This window comes from Tursiops truncatus, chromosome 14 (genome assembly GCF_011762595.2).
Source record: "Tursiops truncatus isolate mTurTru1 chromosome 14, mTurTru1.mat.Y, whole genome shotgun sequence".
Classification (NCBI taxonomy): domain Eukaryota; kingdom Metazoa; phylum Chordata; class Mammalia; order Artiodactyla; family Delphinidae; genus Tursiops; species Tursiops truncatus.
Genome location: NC_047047.1, coordinates 6,408,857 through 6,430,272, shown reverse-complemented (window position 1 = coordinate 6,430,272; position 21,416 = coordinate 6,408,857). Strand labels below are relative to the sequence as shown.

The following is a 21,416-nucleotide window of genomic DNA, read 5'->3' as shown; positions in this document are numbered from 1 at the left end:
GGCCGGAAGACGCAGCTTTATAATGTGAATCTAAAGGAGCCAGTGGGGAAAGGGGGACGGAAAAAGACACCTGCACCTTCTCACCACAGGACAAATTTTAATATGCTTTCTTCATCATTTTCAATAACAGATCATAGCAACCGAAGTTACTTTTAAGTGATTGAGTGCTTTACCTTTTAGGGCCCCAATGACCGAACGTAAGAGTACTAAAAACTACGGAAACATTTCCACTTGCCATCCTTCACTCTGGCCTACAGCACGACCCATTTATGAGATGGAAAACAAGTGCTTTCATCCCATATCTGAGATCAAAATTGTGAGTCTTCACTTCTAAGTCCAAGCGGTACCAGTTCTCCACATCCTGGCTGAGTGAATGGAGGATGCCCATTTTGTGGAGAGGAAGACTGAGAGAGAGTAACCATCGATGCCATTGCTAAGCCACACTGTGAAGGAGGCCATGGTCATGGTGACGATGAGACCAGAACAGACAGGGACCCTCATTCCATCAGGGAGCAATCAGAGAGCATCCTTGGATTTGAAAACAACAGCTCAAACGTAATTAAGAAATTTAGACTGGCATGAATATGTAATGTACACATTTCTTTGCAGATGCCTTTTTTCTCTGACAGGCTGGTGCCAACTTTCATTTGGAAGAAATCCATTTTCATACAAAGGTAACCGAGAGTGACAGGACATAGGAAACCTACCTCATTTATCTTCTATGAACTTAAAAAACAAAAAATCAGTTAATTGCTTTTCTAGGAAGCTATTTTATGAAATCACAGTGCTTCATCTTTCTGCTCTTTATTCGTGGTATAAATGGTGATTTTAAAATGCCCATCATGAAAATGCTATGATTAATCAATACATCTTAAACAATATAATGACTTCTTTTAACAAACAGATTTTTGATCAACCAAAAACGGTCACTGTGTTCTTGTGGATGAATTATCAACCCCTACGAAAACTCCTAACATACAGTCTATTAATTGATATTCAAATGTAGGTGCCTCTTTCCCCTTCACTGACTAACCTACAGGGAGGCGCGGCAGTCACTGGTTTCCTTCCTTCCCTGGCTTTGCAAATGCTACTTTTCCCAGCTCTTCAAGTGCTCTGCAAGAGCAGTTTTAAGTCACTGCCATTTATTAAATTGATAGCAAACAGGAACTAAAACGTGTATCTTTTAGAATGCCACTGCTGGAGCTGTGATGTGCCAAACGCACGGATGTCATGGCTGACACCCATATTTTATCTCCACGGCACTGCGTTATTAGGCGCTTTTTTATAGCATTATCCCATTTCTGCCTTGCCTATAGCACCTGGCATATAAATACGCATTTTTTATTTCTAACAAATTCGAGACTCATATAAAGCACACTTTTCCAATCTAAAATTATCATTTTAGATAATTTCTTATCCTATTTCAAATAACAATGTCTTACTAGTCCGTGAGCCAAAGACAGGCACTGTGAAACTAATGACGCATAAGTTTCAGGGGCTCTGGAACCAAGGTTCCTCCAAGGTCCCAAGAGGGACCCTAAAAATGTATTTATATATGTTTTTGTAAATATTTCAAGTTTGGGGACTTCCTTGGTGGCGCAGTGGTTAAGAATCCGCCTGCCAATGCAGGGGACACGGGTTCGAGCCCTAGTCCAAGAAGATCCCACATGCCGTGGAGCAACTAAGCCCGTGCGCCACAACTACTGAGCCTGTGCTCTAGAGCCCGTGAGCCGCAACTACTGAGCCCACGTGCCACAACTACTGAAGCCCATGCGCCTAGAGCCTGTGCTCTGCAACAAGAGAAGCCACCGCAATGAGAAGCCCACGCACCGCAACGAAGAGTAGCCCCTGCTCGCCACAACTAGAGAAAGCCTGCGCGCGGCAACGAAGACCCAACGCAGCCGAAAATAAATAAATTTACACATATTAAAAAATATATATTTCAAGTGTAAAATATTTCCATATTCTTTATTTCCTAAACAGGACCCCCCAAGACAGTATAAATGTTGGGCCCCACAACCTATATCTGCCCCTCTAGGTTAACAGTGAATTATTTGCTACACGTTAAGGACAAAATATTAATTGTGTGTGTATGAGACAAAAAATAACTCACTTCAACTGGAAATAAGATTCAGTGTGCCCTGCCCTGGAACGTTCTAGAATGCCTGCTTCAGCCATTCCTTAAGGCCCCTGTCTCCTACCTAACAGGAGTCACCCTTCCAAGTGGCCGGCCAGGGAAGGCTCACTTAATGAGGGGTGACGTCAGGAATGAAAGACTCAGCTACAAAAACAAAATTATGTTTTTCATTAACACAAAACTGAGCTGGGCAGAGCCAGCCAAGAGGCAGGTGGATCAGTTAAGGAATTCCCTCGAGGGCCTTCACTTCCACATCAAATTGCACTGCATTTCTCTACACTAATTACCTATTATTGAAGATGAAAGAATGATAACAAATGATTCGCCACAGCAGCTGACAGACTGCACTGTGTCCGAAAGAATGAAGGATTTACCAAGTGCAAAATCAAATTCTCAATTTAAAAAAATAGCATAGAATCTTTCTCTACTGTAAGGACTATGAAAGGTGAGGGAATTTTCTAAGGCCTAGAAGCCCAATTTTAAATTTTGTCTGGACTGTGAGAGAAATTGCAAATTAAAAGTGAAGTGCTGGAGTCTAATTTATTCAATTCACGTAAATTTCTTGGAGGCAGAGATCACATCTTAAATTTTTTTTTTAATTCCTCACACCACATTACACCTAGCCATTGATTTGATTTTCTTATGAGGAACATCCCTATCCAGTGTCATACAGCTATATTTTCACTTCCCTTGTCTTCATGTTACTTTTACCCAATGCTTCCTTTTACCCTCCAAATTCTTCACATTGTCTTAAGTCTTGCTTTCCAGCTAACATCCTGAAAAAGCGTAGTCAAGTAATGTAAGTTCCCTTCAGGTCATCTCCTCTGTCAATTTTCCTAAAATACACATTCCCTCTCTCAGTGGAAATCAATGTCAGTACTAATGAAAGGACATTTTCATAGAGGTGGTATCTGTTTTAAAAATATATAGGCATTAAAATTTTTTTAAACGGTTTGCCACACTGTTTTAAACCCTCCAAAAAATAAAAGCAAATATTCCTTCAAATCCAATTAGTTGTTAAAATTCTTCCATTTCTATTATGATTGTGGCTTTATAGAAACGTCCTATAAATACTGAATGATACATCTGCAAAAGGTTATTTCTTAGTCCCTTGGGTACTGTAAAGAAACCAACCAACCAAACAACAAACCCTTTGAGTCTGAAGGCTAGGAAGCGTTACTTTCAAACTTCCAGGTAGCCCCCTGTTGCCCACTGAGAAAGAGTCATATTGTTATTATAATTGTGGACTGTTTGAACACACAAGATTTAAAAGATTCAAATTACCATAGTGTCCATAATATGAAAAGCTTTTGGCTAAAATAATGACTGTATACCCTCCCACACCAAAAAAAAAAAAAAAAAAAAAAAAAAAAACCAAAACACCACCACCCCCCCACCGACTATAACTTTGTTCCACAAACAACACTTCTTCTTACTTCTTTTCTATCAATGTATGATTGGCCTCTTTGAAATATACCTCGTATTGATAGAATGTTAGCGGAGTTCAATGTCATGGAGGGAAATGAAACACTTCCTGTATAAAAGCTCTCATTTCTCTCAGCGGGACCCTCTATCTCACAGAAAAAGTTCCCTCTTGCTGTGATTACCCAACACCTGTACAGGGTGTCATTCCCAATCGGGGGTCCTGAAAGGGCATCCTGGACGTGTCCACGTGATCAAGGACATACCCAAAAGCCTGATGAAACTGTAGAGTCATCCACATAAGGCTGCCCTGGTTGTCAAAAACAGGCTTTCCACCAGAGCTTCATCAACTCATCAGGTTCCAAAGTAAATACATTGTTACCTAATAAACTTGGAGTTTCTTTGGTACATGAAAATCATTTTAACAAGGAATCACTGGGGATTAAAATTATAAAGGGAATCCTGGTGGTGAGTCGCCTCTGTTCAAAAATGAGTCATGCTTTATTGGCTGGTACAGGCTCTTTGATGAGGAAAACAAAAATCAAAGCGCTTGACAACTTCAGTTCTGAAAGAGGGTAACTACGTGTGTTTCCCACAAACTTTTTTTTTTTTTTTTTGCGGTACGTGGGTCTCTCACTGTTGTGGCCTCTCCCCTTGCGGAGCACAGGCTCCTGACGCGCAGGCTCAGCGGCCATGGCTCACGGGCCCAGCCGCTCCGCGGCATGTGGGATCTTCCCGGACCGGGGCACGAACCCGCGTCCCCTGCATCGGCAGGCGGACTCTCAACCACTGCACCACCAGGGAAGCCCCCCACAAACTTTTAAAAACATAAATGCTTGCAGAACTTACGTTGTGCTTCCATTAATTCCTAATTAACACTTTTTGGGATCCATCGTAAATGAATAATCAAAAGAAGTTACTGGTATACATGTCACTTAATTTCCTCATGAGAGCCTGTGTAAACATCTCAGAGTAATAAACATGTCTTCTCTAAGGGGAATACATTGACCTCCCGACGGGTGCCGGGCGCTTTCTGAGATGAGAGCTCAGAAATGGGTAAAGCTCAGCCTTGCCGGACAGGCAATGAGAAATGTCAAATCATTTGTTTCGTTTGGTTACTAGATCAAATTAAGATACAAAGAATATTCTGGCCACACTGTTATTCCATCTTTAGAAAAGAATATATCAAAAAAAAAAAGAAAGGTGAACAGTTCCTAAGTACAATGTTCTGGAGCTCACATTGTATTTTAGTTGGTATACCATATCACAGCAAAACAAAACAAAACAAAACAAAAACGTGCAGTCATATTTTTTCTTCACATGTTCCAGACAACTGTCATCAATTTGGAATAGAGTACGAGATGTGCTTTTCTCAAACAAAACCTCATTTTCCATCCAGATGTACTGTTCAAGTGACCGCAGCCTCTTTGCTACCTCTGTGATTGTGATTTACTTGTTTTGAAGTCTAACAGTCCTTACATCCATCCTATGTATTTTGTAATGCAGTGAAAAAACACTTTAGAATAAACTCAAAATGTAAACCAGAAGATTCTGAACTAAAATATTTCACTCTCTTCATATAACCTAAGATCATTTTTTCTAGGACAAGGAGAATTCTCACTTGATTAGCAACAACCAACCTGGATCTCAAATATTTTAATATGGATGGGACACCTGAAACATTTGAATAATCACCATATTCAATATTGAATCATTTAACAATTACTTTAAAACTCATGAGGAGGTCTACCCTTGTGATGCTTGTCCTGGAACATTTCAAAACTGACAAAAACGTTGAATTTCTGAACTCTTTTACCCAGAAATCAACCTCTTTACATACTAAAAGCTTTGACATGCTTTTTATTCCAGGGTATAAAATCTCTGACAACGCTGGCTCGTGCACACACACACACAAAATTCCCTTGAACTATACGGACGGAGGCATTCCTTCCTGAACTAACACGGACACACCCCAACAGCATTTGCTGGTACTTAAAAATACTCTGATGATAATCAATTTGAGATTTTAAGAAATCATTACGGATGTGTACATCCTTCCACACTGATGGCTACAAATCCCACATGACGTCAGTCACACACTGAAATGAAGACACACGGGAATGGAATTGACACCTAGTCAGCTCGTCCCTTGGAACCACTCGGAAGCGTGTAAGTGGCGCTGAGGAAAGACTCACCTCTCCTTGCTTGGGGATGCTGAACTTGGCGAGCTTGGCCTTGGTTCTGGCGGGCTCCGGCTTGGCGGCTGAGGCTCCCCTGTAGGACGCGCAGTGCACGCTGGTCTCCGTGGACGACTTCAGCTTCGGAGACTCGTTGGGAGCCTGGTCCTGGCCATCCATCGGCCGCACGTAGGCAGTCGGCTTCTGCTGGACGAGGCTAGGCTTTGAAGCCAGGGATGGAGGAAAGTTCTGAACACAGTGGCCACTGCCACTGTGCTTGGCTCCCATAGCAGGTGGCCTGTCCTGGGTCTGAAGACCCACCTCGACGTTGCACACCTGTTTGGTCCGCGGCTGCTGTCTGCCAACACCATCTCCGAGCAAGGTCCTGAGAGAGCCCTGTTGTGCTGATTTGGAAGAAGAAGAAGAAGAGGCAGATGAGGATGAGGGGCTCAAGACACAGGGGTTAAGGTTTTTATTATGGTTCTCTGGGTGAGCAGGTCTGTTCAAATCAAGCGTCCTGTGTCCGTGCTTACTTGCTCTCTGTTGGCCATCGGACGGTGGGTGCCCGGCCTTCTGCCAGCCCACGGTGCCCCTCTTACTCTGCTGCCCAGGGACCACTGCTGGGGCGGAGGATGTGGTGCTGCAGACGGATGCAGGCTGGGTCTGGGCTCTCGAATCTGCAACAAAATGCTCGTCAATCTTGTTCACGGGAGCCTGAGGAACCCCAGGTTTGGGAACGCCAACGAGATGACTCTGATTCGATCTATCCGTTAAAAAGTCTTTCATTTCATCGTAATTGCCTAAAGTGTTCTGGAGCCGGTTGGAGAGCTCATCCCCCTTGTTAGTCTGGAAAAAGAAGAACATAACATCCATGCTCCTGTTACAGACAATGGAAACACGGGAAATGATGGAGAGGTGCCTTTACTGCTAGAAGAGGCAGGGTTGCCACATTCAGAATGGGAGCTCAGAGATTCCATCAAAATGGTCAGCGTCTCTGAAGACGTCTGTCAACACTCTGTATCTCACTAGGACTGGACCGCAGCTAATGGCCTCAGAGGGCATGAACGAAGCATCTCTCCTTGGTACCGTGCCACAGCCAAGGAAATCAGGAAAGTTACGATTGCAACTTCACAACCTGGTCTGGATTAAGTCTTTCCAGGACTAGATTTTCTTTTCCTTTTTCTTTTTTCATCCCACTGCAAGCTTTCCTTGAAAATTCAGATTTGGCTCAAATTATTTGGCTTCCGACTTCTAAATATAGAATTATTCTTGTTAGAAACCCAGAGGGACAGGCAAAAGAAATCAGAGAGAAGCTTACAACGAGCGTGGGGTTCAGTCTGCAGGAAGCCCTCAGCCTGAACCATCCCCAGTTCCAAGCAGCCTGAAATAGGAATGAAATCTGGGGAGCTCCTTCATTTTGCAAGCGAAGGTATATTTCCGCCCTTTGATATAAATGAGAAACAATCCAACATTCCCTTTCTTATGAGCCCTATCGAGTACCCTGCTCCTAGCATGACCTGTGGGTGACAAATACGTAACCCAACCTCTCTTTAGTGTTTGTTTCCTAATAGCTAAGAAAACACAACAAATGGCATTGACTTTGCAAACTGATGCAGAGATGAAACCAATTACTGATAAAAGTCATAGCATGCAGATCTCCATCTTAAACGAAAGTTATATTTCATTGAGGGACTAGCCAGTAAAGACATGTGAAAGAGGCACCAAAATTTGTGGGGGAAGACCCCATCCTCAGGGGCTGAGCTGTCTGAAGTTTGGTTGGCCAACTCCTGTAGTCAAGACGGCCGACGGGGTTAGAGGGAGGGGTGAGGGGTGGAGATGAACAAGTGAAAACCATCTACCTTGTAGGGTTCACTAAAGAGGGAGTAACTTGAATTAAACGCGCCATCATCCTGCTGAGTTTCCTGATTTCTTCTTTCTCGTTCTTTCCTCCGTAACACGTTTCTATCTGGTTCATAGACACTGCATCAGGGAGAGAGAAGAGAGAACAACCACACACGAAAAAGTTAAAGGTAATGCTCAATACAACATTCACCTGAATGCAGAGGTCTGATTCACGGGCAAATGGCAATGGTAACGGGAACACGGATCAGATGAAAGCCAGTCTAATCAAGCAGTATGACTCGGGTGTCCGAGAATTCCATTCTTCGGGAGGAAAAAAAAATCCTTAGGACAAGCTGCAACCAGTACTAGACCTCTCTGCCTGATGTGTGAAAGAGGAAATATCTAAGCAACTTTGACAGGAGAAGACTGAAAATAATCTTCAAGCAGAAGGTAATTACAGAGATGTGTAAATAGAAATTATGAGTGTATTTCCTCTTATGACATGGCCCCAGAGTGTTATATGGAAACGCTCCTACTCTTTTCTTTCTTTCTTTCTTTTTTTTTTTTTGCATGGCTGTGCTTCTGTAGTGATTCTTTCATTAATTAGGTCCCAAAAGAGCTGTTAAAACTCCATGCTGCAGTGGTTTTCACTGTTATGAGCCTTCTTCTGATCTCTGCTAATCAGTCAAGTTGTCAAACTCCTACTGAATCCATCCTTCCTTCTGATATATTTCACACGATCACTCTTCCTCACTATGAAAAATGCGCTAAGAGGAAGGGGTGTAGGCAACGAGAGAGAGGACGGAAATTGAAACATGGTTATGTCATCAAGGAACTCAGCCTTTTTGTGCAAGAAAATTAATACCTATTCTCCCAAGATATAATTACAAAGTGACCAGAAACCAAATAACTAGAAGGACTTAAGGAAAAAACAGTGTTCCTTCCTCCTAGTAAGGAAAAAACTAAAAGGCTAATTCAACTAATAATAAGGAAGTGACTTAAGTGACTGAAAGAAATAGACTTGTCTTTTCAACTCAGTAGACAGAGAAATCTGGCCCCAGTGTAGACAACGGAACTGACACTACCCCTTGTAAGGAACTGCCATGTCCTCCAAATGAGCAACTGTGTGCATTTCAAGCAGACCCATTTGGTTTAAGCGACCTTGTCATCGCTTTGCTTAGAGTTCAGGCTTGATCTAGTGGACAGAGGCTGAAGCTGGGAGCCAGGACAGCCACGTCCTGACTGTGGTCCTGCCATAACCAGTGATATGATGACGAAAACGCCATGCAATCTCTCTGCAGCCCAATGTCTTCATGGTGTTGTCACAAGGTTTAAATGCGAAGGAAATCTACAAAAGGGCTTTGGCATAGCTTCAGGTGCCCCAAATCCAATGCACTGCTATTAAATGTTGCTGATAAGAAGAAAATCTGCGGGTTCAAAGAAACTTAAAAAAATAGTGAGGTTTGGGGTTTTGTTTTGTTATGTTTCAGCTAAATTGCTATCTTGAGTAAAAGAGCATACTTGTGTCATGTTGCTGTAGAGGACGCAAATCAAATGATCATAAAATAAATATTGCTTATCTTCCTAGCTCTGCCCGTGTGGCCAGGGTATATTTTAAATTCACTGTCTAAGAGGTGATGCTTCTGTCAAGACTTTGAGAGCACCTAAGGCATTTCATTTAAATTTAAGATCAGGGAAGGTTAAAATACCCAGAACATGTAGCCTATTAGCATTTTAATTCAGCCTCAGTACATTACCCAAAGTTACTCGATTTGGAAGTCCAAGCAGTGACCTTCATGGAAAGGGAGGCTGCAGCCCCAGCCTCCCAACGGCGAGGCTCACAGCTCCAACCCCACAGTCACTGGAAAGTCTCCGGGGTGGCCGTGGTGACAGTGACGGGCATAAGGGAGGCACGAGATGGGAATGACACTCCATCACAGAACCAGGCTTCAGATTCACAGGAAGGGGCACGACTGTCCTGCCCTGCTTGCAGGGCAATATGCTTCTGCAATATGAAACCCCAGCTTTCATGAACATTCCATGGATTTCAAATGGAGACTGTTCTGAGGATACACAACTCATGCTGTGGATGGGCATGAAGTGGGCTGCAGCCAGGAGAGGCACTGCAGGTTTTCTAGGAACCGGCTTGATTTCTGGACCCAAAGCAGCATTTGCAACCAGAAACACAAGCTCGCATTGCATGCATCGTACTTCTCCTCCTCTCCGATAGGTACAGCGGTTTGTGAAGCACCTACTGTGTGCAACTCCATGCACAGAGACTCCCCCAGACATGCTTGCTGTCCTCAGCCAGGTCAAGCCAACCAAACACACAAGACTGGTGTGATGCATGAAGTGGCCTGATGTAACATGGAGCAGGTGGTCATTTAGGATGATTTCCAGGCTTCTGAGAAGCCCCCATACCCAATAGAATACCTCCTGCATCTGCTGGCTGACGACTGAAATTCCACAACTAGAGAGTCACTCCTCTGGTTTAAGATGTCTTCACCCCTGTAAGAAATGTAGACACCACAAGAAGGGAAAACACTTTACACCTGATCAGCCCTCAGCACCTTAGTGTGCACGAGTTTGTCAGCTTTTTCCCAAAGGCCAGGGAGAAAGGGCACAAGACATCAGGGTCCAAAGGGCACAGGACGTGTGAAGAGAAGGTCAGGAACAATGCAGAGTGTAGCAATGAAGATACATTTGGAAACCCTACCGATTTTGCAACGTGACTTGGATGTTTAAGACAGAGGCATTAGGATACAAGCCCAAATCAATGAGGCAGGTATCCGACTCACTGCATTTCCAAGGTCAACGATCCCTTCCAAATATGGAGAAGACGGAGGTGAGGGGGAAGCACTCCTTAAGTAAACCTGCCTCATTTCCCAACCCCTTTAAGCTGGAAGATAACCAAAAGCACTCCCAGATGCAAACCACCGCTGAGTCAAGTTCTCTAATGAGGTCCCGCTGGCACGCCCAGCCTATGGCCTCTGATACGAGGAGGACTGAACGCCCGCAGGACCACCTCCACATAAGCTACTAACAGAAGCGCACTGGCCACCTTTCACAGGACCGCCACGATGCCTGTGCCACGCCGTGCCCTCCACACCATCAGCTGAAACCAGAATGACCGAAGATGACAACCCGTCCCCCTTCTCCGGAGGAGGGCAAAGGAAACCCTGCACCAGAGGCAAGACTTCTTGACGGCCTTTCCTCGGGTTTCTCAGCTCTGCCACTTCCACTGAGCACTCAGCGCCTCCTAACAGGAACCCACCCACTCATCCTGAACTAGAACCACAACCCCCTCCTGTCATGTCAGGCCCGGGAAGCTAAAATGTCATCTGCATAAAGCAAATGTCACTGGAAGAGAAAGCCTGGACTTGCCAGCCCTCATCTCTCCCTAAGCGTCTGAACTCGTACCTCTTCTGCCTCGTAAAGACAGTACCTTCTCAACAGTGAGTCCACCGTTCCACGGACCGCAAGTGAGGCCTGGGCAGGTTGTCACAATCCTGGAGCACGCCTCTCTCTTGAAGTGTCACCATTAAAACTCAGCCCTCTTCCCTCTTCTGCCATCCCAGCAATATGAGGGCCAGGCCATTTGCTCTACAAGCAAAGGAACCTTCTCCCCTGACGTGCTGCACGTGAGGTCAGCTTCCCTGGGGACAGCTGCAGTAGAGAATTCCAATTCCTGGCATGCTAACACATCCATTAAACTCAGTAAGAGCCTCGTGTTGTGAGTTATGTTCCTTTGTTACTCACAGACGGCAAAATCTCTATCGTCTGTGAGGTGCTTCCTTCCTTCTGTGACAATTACAAGAGTCACACTCTTCGAATGGATGTCGCCAAACGTATTGACTTATTTTGCATTAGAGGCAGCCAACTGCTACGAGACTATTTATTATTTATTGCAGATGTAGAACAGTCCCAGAAAATGTGATTCCACATTTCGAAACCGGAGATTCTGCCTTTTTGTAAAGAAACAAATGGACTCTCGCTGGCTGCAGGCGCCATGGCCATTTTCCTCGGGAAAGCTGAGCTGTGAGCAGCTTTTTTTTTTTTTTTTCTCTCTCAAAGGCGGGACAGCCACTTCCTCCCCCTGTCACAACGACAGTGCGGCCCGAAAGGACTGGCCAGAACCGTTATTGTGAACGAGTCTGGCGCTGGGGGAAGGGGGCACAGCAGTGCTTCAATGTTAAGATGTGTAAAAAAGACAAAAGAAACCTCAAATTGTTTTAAAGTGGGGGAAACACATCCAAGCACTTTAACTCCACTGCACCAGGTGAACTGATACAGCTCAGAAGTTTTCCTTTACACCAACTGTCAACGCCGGAATTTTGTATTCTGTTTTGTAAGGATAAGTCATAAAAACTAAACAAAAAAAAGAAAAGAAAAGAAAAGGAGGAGCCTCCCCTGACCCCCTGTCCTCCTCGGGCTGTTGCTCTTTATGAGACACAGATTTCTGCAGAGCTGCTCTCCCTCCAAGGCCTGGTTCTCTGAAACCCATGTGATCTGCGTTCACAGCAAGGTCCCCCTCCTCGCGGGGCTTCCACGGACACTCCTCACCGCCCAGCCCCCCACACGGCCAACGCCGCCACCTCCACACGCTCTCTCCCCGGGCTGTGGGGCTGCGAGCCTGTTTTCCTCCTGCCTCTCGGGCTACTCCCGAGTGTGCCTGCGTGTTTCTCTTCCTGCGCCGCCCCTGTAAAATGTGCTGTCACTCCAGGCTCTAGGCCTGGCCTCTTCCTGGGTGACGCTGTGCATTCCTTGCCTGCAGGTGCCGTTTTCACATTGATGACGCGTGAAGTATTTTGTAGGGCAGTGGCCAAAGCCAATTATGCTGGTTAAGGAGGAAAAGATATCCAAATATGGTATTATCATCATTTCCAAAATCACATGATAACAGCATGGAACTAAATAACAGTAATACCTTTGAGCCTCAAGCCTTCTCCCTTCCACTGAGCTCACAACACTTCACATGTATGTCTCTTCGTTATCCTTACAATGTCCCTTGAAGAAAGACAAAGCTGGTAGATACTCCGAGGAACTTAGGATGAGAGTCTGATCATCCGACATCATGTGGAAAGAACAGCAATGTCCAAAGTATTTTATTCAGGTCTATCCGGGAGACAGGACCTACCTAAGAGCCAGGAAGTGGCCACACTTCCTACACCCTAGTGCCTACAAGCCCAGCGTCCACCAGTTGTGAACGTGAGCCACAGCAAAGCTAAGCAGGGTGAGTGAAACCACGGGAAGTCCTCTCTCCTTCAGAAAGAAGTAAAAGAAGAATTCTGGATCAAAGGCTGGCCTGTTATTTTTATACTCCCAAAACAACGAAAAACAAAAATCGGTCTCTTTCCACAGCACCCATACGAAAAGGATATCCATGTACTACAGAATAGAGGAATGGAGGACGGGTGAGTGAATAAAGAAATTACAGAGTCTAGAGTAAGCCTGCCAGGGCTGACAGTGTCATCACTTTCACCGGATCCGACCCAGGCACCAGCCAACTCCAATCTGTGCCCAAGCTGCCCTCCTGGAGGGAAGGCACTGGAGTTGGCACAGCGGCCTCCGCAACTGAGCCCCAGATTTGACCCAGCAGACCCACTGGCCAGAGAGAGACTCTGCCCTCCTCCTTCCTGCACCGATCCACGTGCAGCCCGTTCAAATCTGACCACTCGCTTCAAACAAACTGCATCTCCCATGACAAAGGCTTTCAGCCAAGGGTATATGTGGTTCATTGCACCCCTTGACTAGAATCATCAAAGTGTTTCATCCTTAAGAAAACAAACCAAGTAAACAAACAAAAACCCCCATTACTCTACCTACTGGTGTATCTCCAGGGTTGGGATCTAGGAAATGAGTGAATTCAAGGAGAAGAGAATGAGATGAACCTATTTACGGGGCAGGAATAGAGATGTAGATGTAGAGAATGGACGTGTGGACACAGCGGGGGAAGGGGAGGGCGGGATGAATCGGGAGGTTAGGATTGACATATATACACGACCATGTGTAAAACAGCTAGCTAGTGGGAACCTGCTGCATAGCACAGGGAGCTCAGCTTGGTGCTCTGTGGTGACCTAGATGGGTGGGATGGGGGGAGGGAGGTCCAAGAGGGAGAGGATATATGTATACATATAGCTGACTCACTTCACTGTACAGCAGAAACTAACACAACACTGTAAAACAACTATACTCCAATGGAAAAAAAAAAGAGAGAGAGAATGAGAAACCTTTTACCTGTCTTCTGGATAAAGTTATCATGTTCTCCACATTGAAGAAATACTGTCCTCCTCCAATAGCAGAGCTACAATTCACTTTAGTCCAAAAGCATTTCTGAATGCCTCCTGAATGCCCTTGTGTCAGATACTGGGAAGACCATTAGGGCTGCTACCAGCCTATCCTGCTGCTGAGAAGCTAGCAGTCTAGGGGACCAGGGGGAGGAGAGGAAGGGGCCCTTCTAAGCAGAGAATGTTAACATCCTGTGGTCCGGCATGCAGAAGGAGCCAGGATTGCGTCCTGCAAGAGAGCTGCTTTGAGCTGGGTCTTGAGAAAGGGGCAGGTGGAGGAGAGGGAAGGGAAGAGGGAGGACGCAGAAGTACAAGATACATAAATTACTATTAAGCGGCCTTTGAGAGTATTCGGAGGAGGTGACCTTTGTCCTCACCACACCATCTTCCTTCTTTAGCCACTTGAAATTCCACACTCAAAGTTTCATTTCTTTGGTTTGCTCCACTGCTAAACTACCTCGCCCTAAATAAGTTTACCTGATCCCTTCCTGAAAGCAGGCTCGGTTGGGAGTAAGTGAAGGACGGACGCAGGGGAGAATGAAAGGAGAATCCCAGACTCACTCGCCCTTTCCTTGCAGTTTGCATCAGGGCTGGCCTCGATCAGCTGGACCACAGAGGAGACAGTCTTTTCAGTCCTGGGATGCGGACAGTCCTGGGATGCTGTGCTCACTCGCCCCCGGGGTGGGGGCTGAGGTCACAAGGGCCAACGGGAAGAAGAAGAGGCACCAAAGGAAGAGGGGAAGAATGTTCCAGAGACACGCTCCGCTCTTCGGAGCAGCGACCGTGTATAATTAAGGAAACGTAATCAAGCGCTCCAAAATGATAACAACTGCTTTAAATTGAAAGGGTCAAACCAATTAACGTCTCTTGTTATTTTTAAAGCAAATACTAAAAGATCAGTAATCCCTCCTTAAATCAGGGAAAAGCAAGGTTGTTGAAGTTTACTTGCAAATTCCTTCCCTGGTCTGCAGTCAGAGCCAGTGGACTGGAGGGCAGAAAGGTGGTCAGGGAGTGAGCGGGTGATAGAGGCAAGTCAGGCTGAGAAGATGGGGCTGGAGACAGAGACTGGGGAGGAAGCAAGGATGCTCCCCACTGGTGTCCATCAAGGCCCTGAGCTGTTGTTGCTATGGTGCTGGTGACGATGGTGGTGACTGTGGTGAGGGTGACAGTGGTGCTGCTGGTGACTGATGGTGACGGCAGTGATGATGACGGTGGTGACGATGGCGACTGTGGTCGTGGTGACAGTGGTGGTGGTGAGGCTGGTGGTTAAAGACCTGCTGGGGAGTGAGGACTGGCCAACAGCGCATACGACGAACGCTTAAATCCTAAAGAACATTACTAGGACCCTGCTCACTTACACCAGGCTGTTCGCTGTGAGTCACTGCACTCCAGTTCCCATGCCTGCTCACTCGGTTTTCCCCCAACAGCTTTATGCCTCTGGCTCACCACGAGCTTTGGAAGGATCACCCCCTTGATTACTTCCACCAGGGACATCTTGAAAAGGTCAGCCCAACCTTACTTGTTTGTCTCTGACCACAAAGGCTGTCGCAATCTTAATTCAATTTTGAAACTCAGAGCATTTACAGATCTCTGCCTTAGGGCTGCCGATCTGTTCTACAAGAATGGGAACAGAATTGAGGCTGGTTTGTGCCATAATCACTTCTGTACCACAGCTTTTGTGAAACTAGGAAATGGAAGGGAGTCATAAAGTAACAGACGCCCACAGAAAAATTTAGCCAGTAAATATTCCAATGAAAACTAGCCTTTTGGGATGATCTATACCATCATCTCAGACCCATCAGGCCCATATTAAATTTTGCTAATACCAATTTCCCTTTATTACTATATGCAGCCACTGTAGGAAGGACTTCACGTGCATTATTTCATTTAACAGTCTTTAAAACCCCAACAGACATCTCCCCGTCCACCCATGAAGGAACGAGAGGCTCTGAGGTTAACTAACTTGTCAAATGCCCACAGCCAGTGAGAGACAATGCCTGGGTCTGAAGCCAGGCAGTCTGGCACCAGAGACTGAATTCTTCGACTCTGCTGGCCTGGCTCCCTGGGGAACCTGCTCACTGACGGGCTTTGACAAATGGTACCCCCTTCCTTTGTTTGTAAATGCCAGGCAGAAGGGTGTTAATTTTCAGATCGTGACAATTTCAGTTCATTCTTCTAAGGTCTGCTAAGCCTCCTTGGTGGATATACATGAACCTTAACAATTCTTCTAAAGCCTATAAAATAGAACTGGGATAAGCAATTCAAATGAGTCAGCACCAGCAATTAACTAATACTCCAGTCGCTGAATTCTGTTCCGTGAGCTCCTTGAGAATTACGGAATCCCATGGTAAGTGCATTTTATAACGGAACTAGCAGCGCCAGGCCACTTCTGCAGTGTGGGCCTGGACACTTCACTGTTTCTTGACTATTTACTGAAGCCCAAATCTATTTCTAATTCAGCGGAAATGATGACTGCTCCAAATCTCTCTCGTAAACGTACTCCAGTGGGTTTTTAGAGAGATGACAGATAAATGACAGCTTTGCACTGCCAAGGGTTAAATGCTTTTCCTGAGGGATCCCAAGTCTTGGGGCCTTGAGAGCAAGTGTCAGGTTCTAATGGAATTGTTCCGTGATAAACCGCCAGGCTGTATGACAAGCAGCTTTCAAAGAGGCTCTCCATACAGTATCAACAGCCGAAGTTAATTTGAGTTTCTTAACAGGACCTCTTTGCTTTACAATATAAAAGTGCCTTGGGATGAAGCAATTACCCTGATTTACCATCTTCTCCTTGGTAGAATATAAAGACACAGCAGAGCCTCACAAAAGCAGTAACATAACCAAATGAGACCCACCTGCGAAGTCCCTACTATGCTCTTCTAAAGTGCCCACTTGCAGCCCGCAGCACAGAGCCGGCATCCATCAGTGGCGTCCGGGGTGAGAAGGACGCCTACTCCCAGGGCTTTTCATGGTAGAGCCAATAAATTACTTTTCCTCCACTAAATGCTCAGTTAAATTTCATTTTCACTTTACAGCGTCAGTTGCTAACCTTCAGCTCCTAGGATTTTAAAGCCGTACACAGGATGGGTCCTATCTTCCAGCGTGCCTATGTTGTAACCAGGATGCTCTCCCAAAGCACCCCTGCGCGGCCCCTCAGGGTCATGGGCGTGGTACCCACATGGGGGGGGCAGAAGGGTGGCCGAGTCCCCTCATATAACTTCCTGACGCTGATGGGTCGGGCTCCTAGAAGAGGAAAGCCCTGCGACCCCGAACACCAGCCATGAACACACGGCTCCAGCTTCTCCTGAGCCTGACTCCTCGACTTTGTGTCCTCCCAGAACCGCGAAGGCAGGTAAGAGCTTGGGCTCCTGAGGTACAAAACTAGCCCCAGGCTAGGATGAAAGCAAAGAGAGCTTCCCCTCTGGAGAGGGCGGTAAAGGGACAGGCACGGCCTCAAACACCTTCCCACGTCTGAGCAGACGGGCCCACCGCGAGGATCTTCCACGTGGACGGCACAGATAGAAACTAGCGAAACAGACTCAACCATTCATCTGGGAGGGAAGGAGGCCCTGCTTTGAAGATGAGAATGGCTTCCTTTGGTACAAAGCAGTTTATCCAGCTCAGCCGGAAGTCTCGGTGGGTAAAGGATGCAGCAAAGAGGGAAATAAGACCGTAGTGATCCTCAGGACTGAAAGGGAATGAAGACGCCCCCACCCCCACCCCATGGTCCCCAGGGAGGCAGGACTGGCGTGCGAGGCCCAGGCCTCCCTTCCTGGGTCACAGAGAAACAGAAGCCCCCGGGCAGAGGCCCCCCTCAACGTCCTGTCCTCCACCCGCCTCACCTGGACCTCAGGCCTCCCCTTCTCCTCTCTCAGGGCGAATCCTTCCTCCTTGTCACGAGGACCCACCCCCCTGGGCTCTGAAGCCCCCTTCCGTTTACTCCCCACCTTCCATCCACCCTCCACCTCCCCACAGATGCACTTCCCCCTATTTGGTCACCATCTGGGTCTCAACTGGCTTTTTCTCCGCAGCAAATAAACCCCTTCGAGGCCCTTAGCTTTGAAAAAGAAAAAAGGAAGGAAAGAAAAGGAGGAGCCTCCCCTGACCCCCTGCCCTCCTCGGGCTGTTGCTCTTTATGAGACACAGATTTCTGCAGAGCTGCTCTCCCTCCAAGGCCTGGTTCTCCGAAACCCGTGTGATCTGCGTTCACAGCAAGGTCCCCCTCCTCGCGGGGCCTCCACGGACACTCCTCACCGCCCAGCCCCCCACACGGCCAACGCCGCCACCTCCACACGCTCTCTCCCCGGGCTGTGGGGCTGCGAGCCTGTTTTCCTCCTGCCTCTCGGGCTACTCCCGAGTGTGCCTGCGTGTTTCTCTTCCTGCGCCGCCCCTGTAAAATGTGCTGTCACTCCAGGCTCTAGGCCTGGCCTCTTCCTGGGTGACGCTGTGCATTCCTTGCCTGCAGGTGCCATTTTCACGTTGATGACGCGTGCAAGGCTCCAAGGGGCACCCACGTCTCCCTTCTCCGCTCCAGACCCAACTATCCAACCATCCACGTGGTCTCCCCAAGTCAGGCTTCCCACAGACACACAGAGCCAGTCTCCCGAGCGCACCTCCACCTGCCACCCCGGCCTCGGCCTCCATTGTTTGCCCGCATCAGCACCACTAGCCACTACATCGCTCGGGCCAGAAAGGCGGGAATCAGCTTGGCTCCATCGTTCCCATGCCACTGCCCCTCATCTCCAATCAGTCCCCAGCACTGTCAACGTCCCTCAGATTGGTCCAGCTCTCTCCTCCACCGCCCGCTCCTCAGTCCAGGCCACCCTGGGCTCTCTCCAGACCCTGGCAGTGCCTCCCAAAGGGTCTCCCAGCTGTTCTTCCTGCCCCAGTCCAATGGCTTCTCCAGAGTCAAGCCAGAGTGGGGTTTTCTGAAACAGAGATTTGATCATGTCACCACTCTGGTCCCACCCTGCCGCTGGACAGAAGCCAACTCTGGCAGCCACAGCCTGGCAGGACCCGGCCCCTGTTCTCTCCCCACTGTCAGCCCCCAATCTCCCCAATCTCTGAGCCCAGGTGTGTGCTATTCTCTGTGCCTTCAACACCTCTGCTCTCCACCTGGCCCCCTCCTCCCGACCCTGGAGGTCTCAGCTTAGCGGTGTTCCCCTCTCAGAAACAGTCCCTGACTCCCCCAAGACACCAGGGGGCCCTTCATAACTCCTACATAGAAACCTACGGTTTCCACATCACTTTTCTTGTACTGATTATCTGAATCCTCCATTAAATGGTTAGTTCCACAAGCAGAGGGCCTATGTGTACTTTCTGTATTTCCAGCACCTAGAATACTGCCTAGCACAGAGTCGGCAATGAGAACAATGCTTTAAGAATAGATGCTCAATGGTTGTTTAATTTTTTTTCTCCTTCCTTATCAAAATGTGGCCTATACATATGCCACAGTTTGAACAAACAGAATGAAAATCCACTCAGATTTGGATCCTAAAATATTCTTTATGGTTATAGAATATAATAATGAGAATCACAATAACGCCAATATTGGCCAACTGTCTGGTGCTGGAGAGTTTATAAAGAAAGTTGTATTTGTTCTCATGTTTATCCCTCTCTACAAACCTGTTATGTACCCCTTATTTATGCAAAACACAACATTTTAGTAAATGAATATATATAATGAAATAAAATCTGTGTGTCATAAACAGCTCCTTATGCTCATTTTACAGATAAAGACCTTTCTTCAATGAAAAAGTAGGACTTGGAAAATTTAAACGTTATTCTGAACAATAACTGTTAGAATCAAAATTCTAAGTTCTGCATAAGTTCTGCATATGAAAGACAATTTAAGTTTTTAAAATAATATATTTTTATTCAAAAAATGTTCCCTTAACACTCACTATATACAAAGTGCCGGCTAGTCTGAGGCCCACACCTTGACACGGACGCCTGAGGACGTTCCTCCATCTTCCCAGGGTGAAAATTCTGTAGTCAATTACGCTTGACTTAGAGGAAGATGTTGAGAATTATGAATTATTGGAACTCTACATTTCTATAATTCGTTCTGTGCTAGTGACACTAAAGACGACTGATTCTAAATATCCAGGTAACAGTGTCAGAAAACCAAGGGGTCCTCCCATGGCTGCTGTGCCACTTACACGTTCCCCCATTTCAACTAGACATGCAATCTATCATAAAACTATTTCATTTGATTCCCTAGAACTTTCAGAATATTATATACTATGGGGCTGCCTACCCATGATGATAACTATCACAGTTCTTTAAGAAACGTTTCAAAGAGGACACTAAGTCTGTTCTGACAACACGTTTGCTTCATGTTCTCTTAAAACATCACCTTCTCCTCTCCTTTCCTCTCCTCCCTCAGCTCTTGCTCTTTCTGTCTCTTTTTATGTTTCCCACATATGCCCGTACACAACAGAGTAAGCCCAATGTCACAGGTAATGTAAGTAGCTCTGTGATAGCAGGATAAATTTATTAACGTCCGCACCCCTCAGAATCAGCTGAGAACAAAGCCTGGCTCACAGGAGACGCTCAATGACCGTTCGTTGAATGAGTGGATGAATGAATCACCAACTTTCTTTTGCACTAACCCCACCTTCACTGAAGCCAGGGAGGAGAAGCAACACTGGGAGTGGATTTGCCTGGTCCTCCCGGGACAGTAAAGCACGTGCTTGGACACACGAATGCCTTTCAGGTACAAGGCATTGATGACGCTAGGCTTTACCAAATAATTTTTTCTTCAAGATTTGCACAAAGAGACATGAAGTGTCATGATGTCCTTTCGCAATGAAAAATCTACTTGCATTTATAGAAGCTACTGTAACATCTCCGTGGGAAACATCCTAGAAAATTACTGAACTTGAAGCTTTCTTAAATTAGAAGAAAAGGACTCAGAGTTGGCTTGGAATTACAGAAATGACATAGCAAATCCTCCCATCAGACAAGACTATCTCCTCCCACTGGGCCCATAACTTCCAAGGACTCTCCTCTCCATTCAAAGGCATCACCATCGGGCCAGGAGGGAGAAGACCCAGGGGCCGTAGTTGGGAGCTACTCCGAGCTGCAGGCCTTCAGCTCAGGCACGGTAAACAAAACCAACCCGCACACTGATCAGTAAGAAGGGAACGGGGTGCTTGGAAATGTGAACATGTTCTGCCAACGTGAAGTACCACGAAGAGCTGGATGGAAGGTGATTAAAACACCCATGACGCAGAAAGAAATACCACCCCTCATCCATCTCAGATAGGTGGCCTGAGCAGGCCGCCACTAAATGCTGACTTTGACCCGGGCATCTCCTACTTAGGAATATACTGTTCGTATTTAGGATACCTCCGCAAAACAAATTACTAAATGACAAAACAAATACAAATTTAAAACCAGCGGAATATCATTCCTAGGAGACTGGTTAACCAACTACAGTACTTCGTACAATGGAAGAGTATGTAGCTACTGGACGGTGTGGACCTAAATGTACAGACGTGGAAAACATTCAAGACATAAAAAGCGAAAAGAATAAGTTGTAGAGGGAAG

The 21,416-nt window shown here is 46.4% G+C and overlaps 1 protein-coding gene across 14 annotated transcripts in view; it reads right to left on the bottom strand.

The window, feature by feature from the left end:
- The window catches only part of AFF3 (ALF transcription elongation factor 3), a 568,741-nt gene that overhangs the window by 468,921 nt on the left and 78,404 nt on the right, over positions 1–21,416 (bottom strand). For 13 of the 14 annotated variants that reach the window (XM_073791036.1, XM_073791035.1, XM_073791040.1 and 10 more), the window contains exons 3-5: positions 7,596–7,716; positions 6,270–6,582; positions 5,755–6,140 (exon numbers count right to left, since the gene is read on the bottom strand). In XM_073791036.1, the coding sequence (XP_073647137.1) occupies positions 5,755–6,140; positions 6,270–6,582; positions 7,596–7,716 (820 nt within the window). The remainder of the gene's footprint in view (positions 1–5,754; positions 6,141–6,269; positions 6,583–7,595; positions 7,717–21,416) is intronic. The other variant, XM_073791048.1, reaches the window with a different exon arrangement.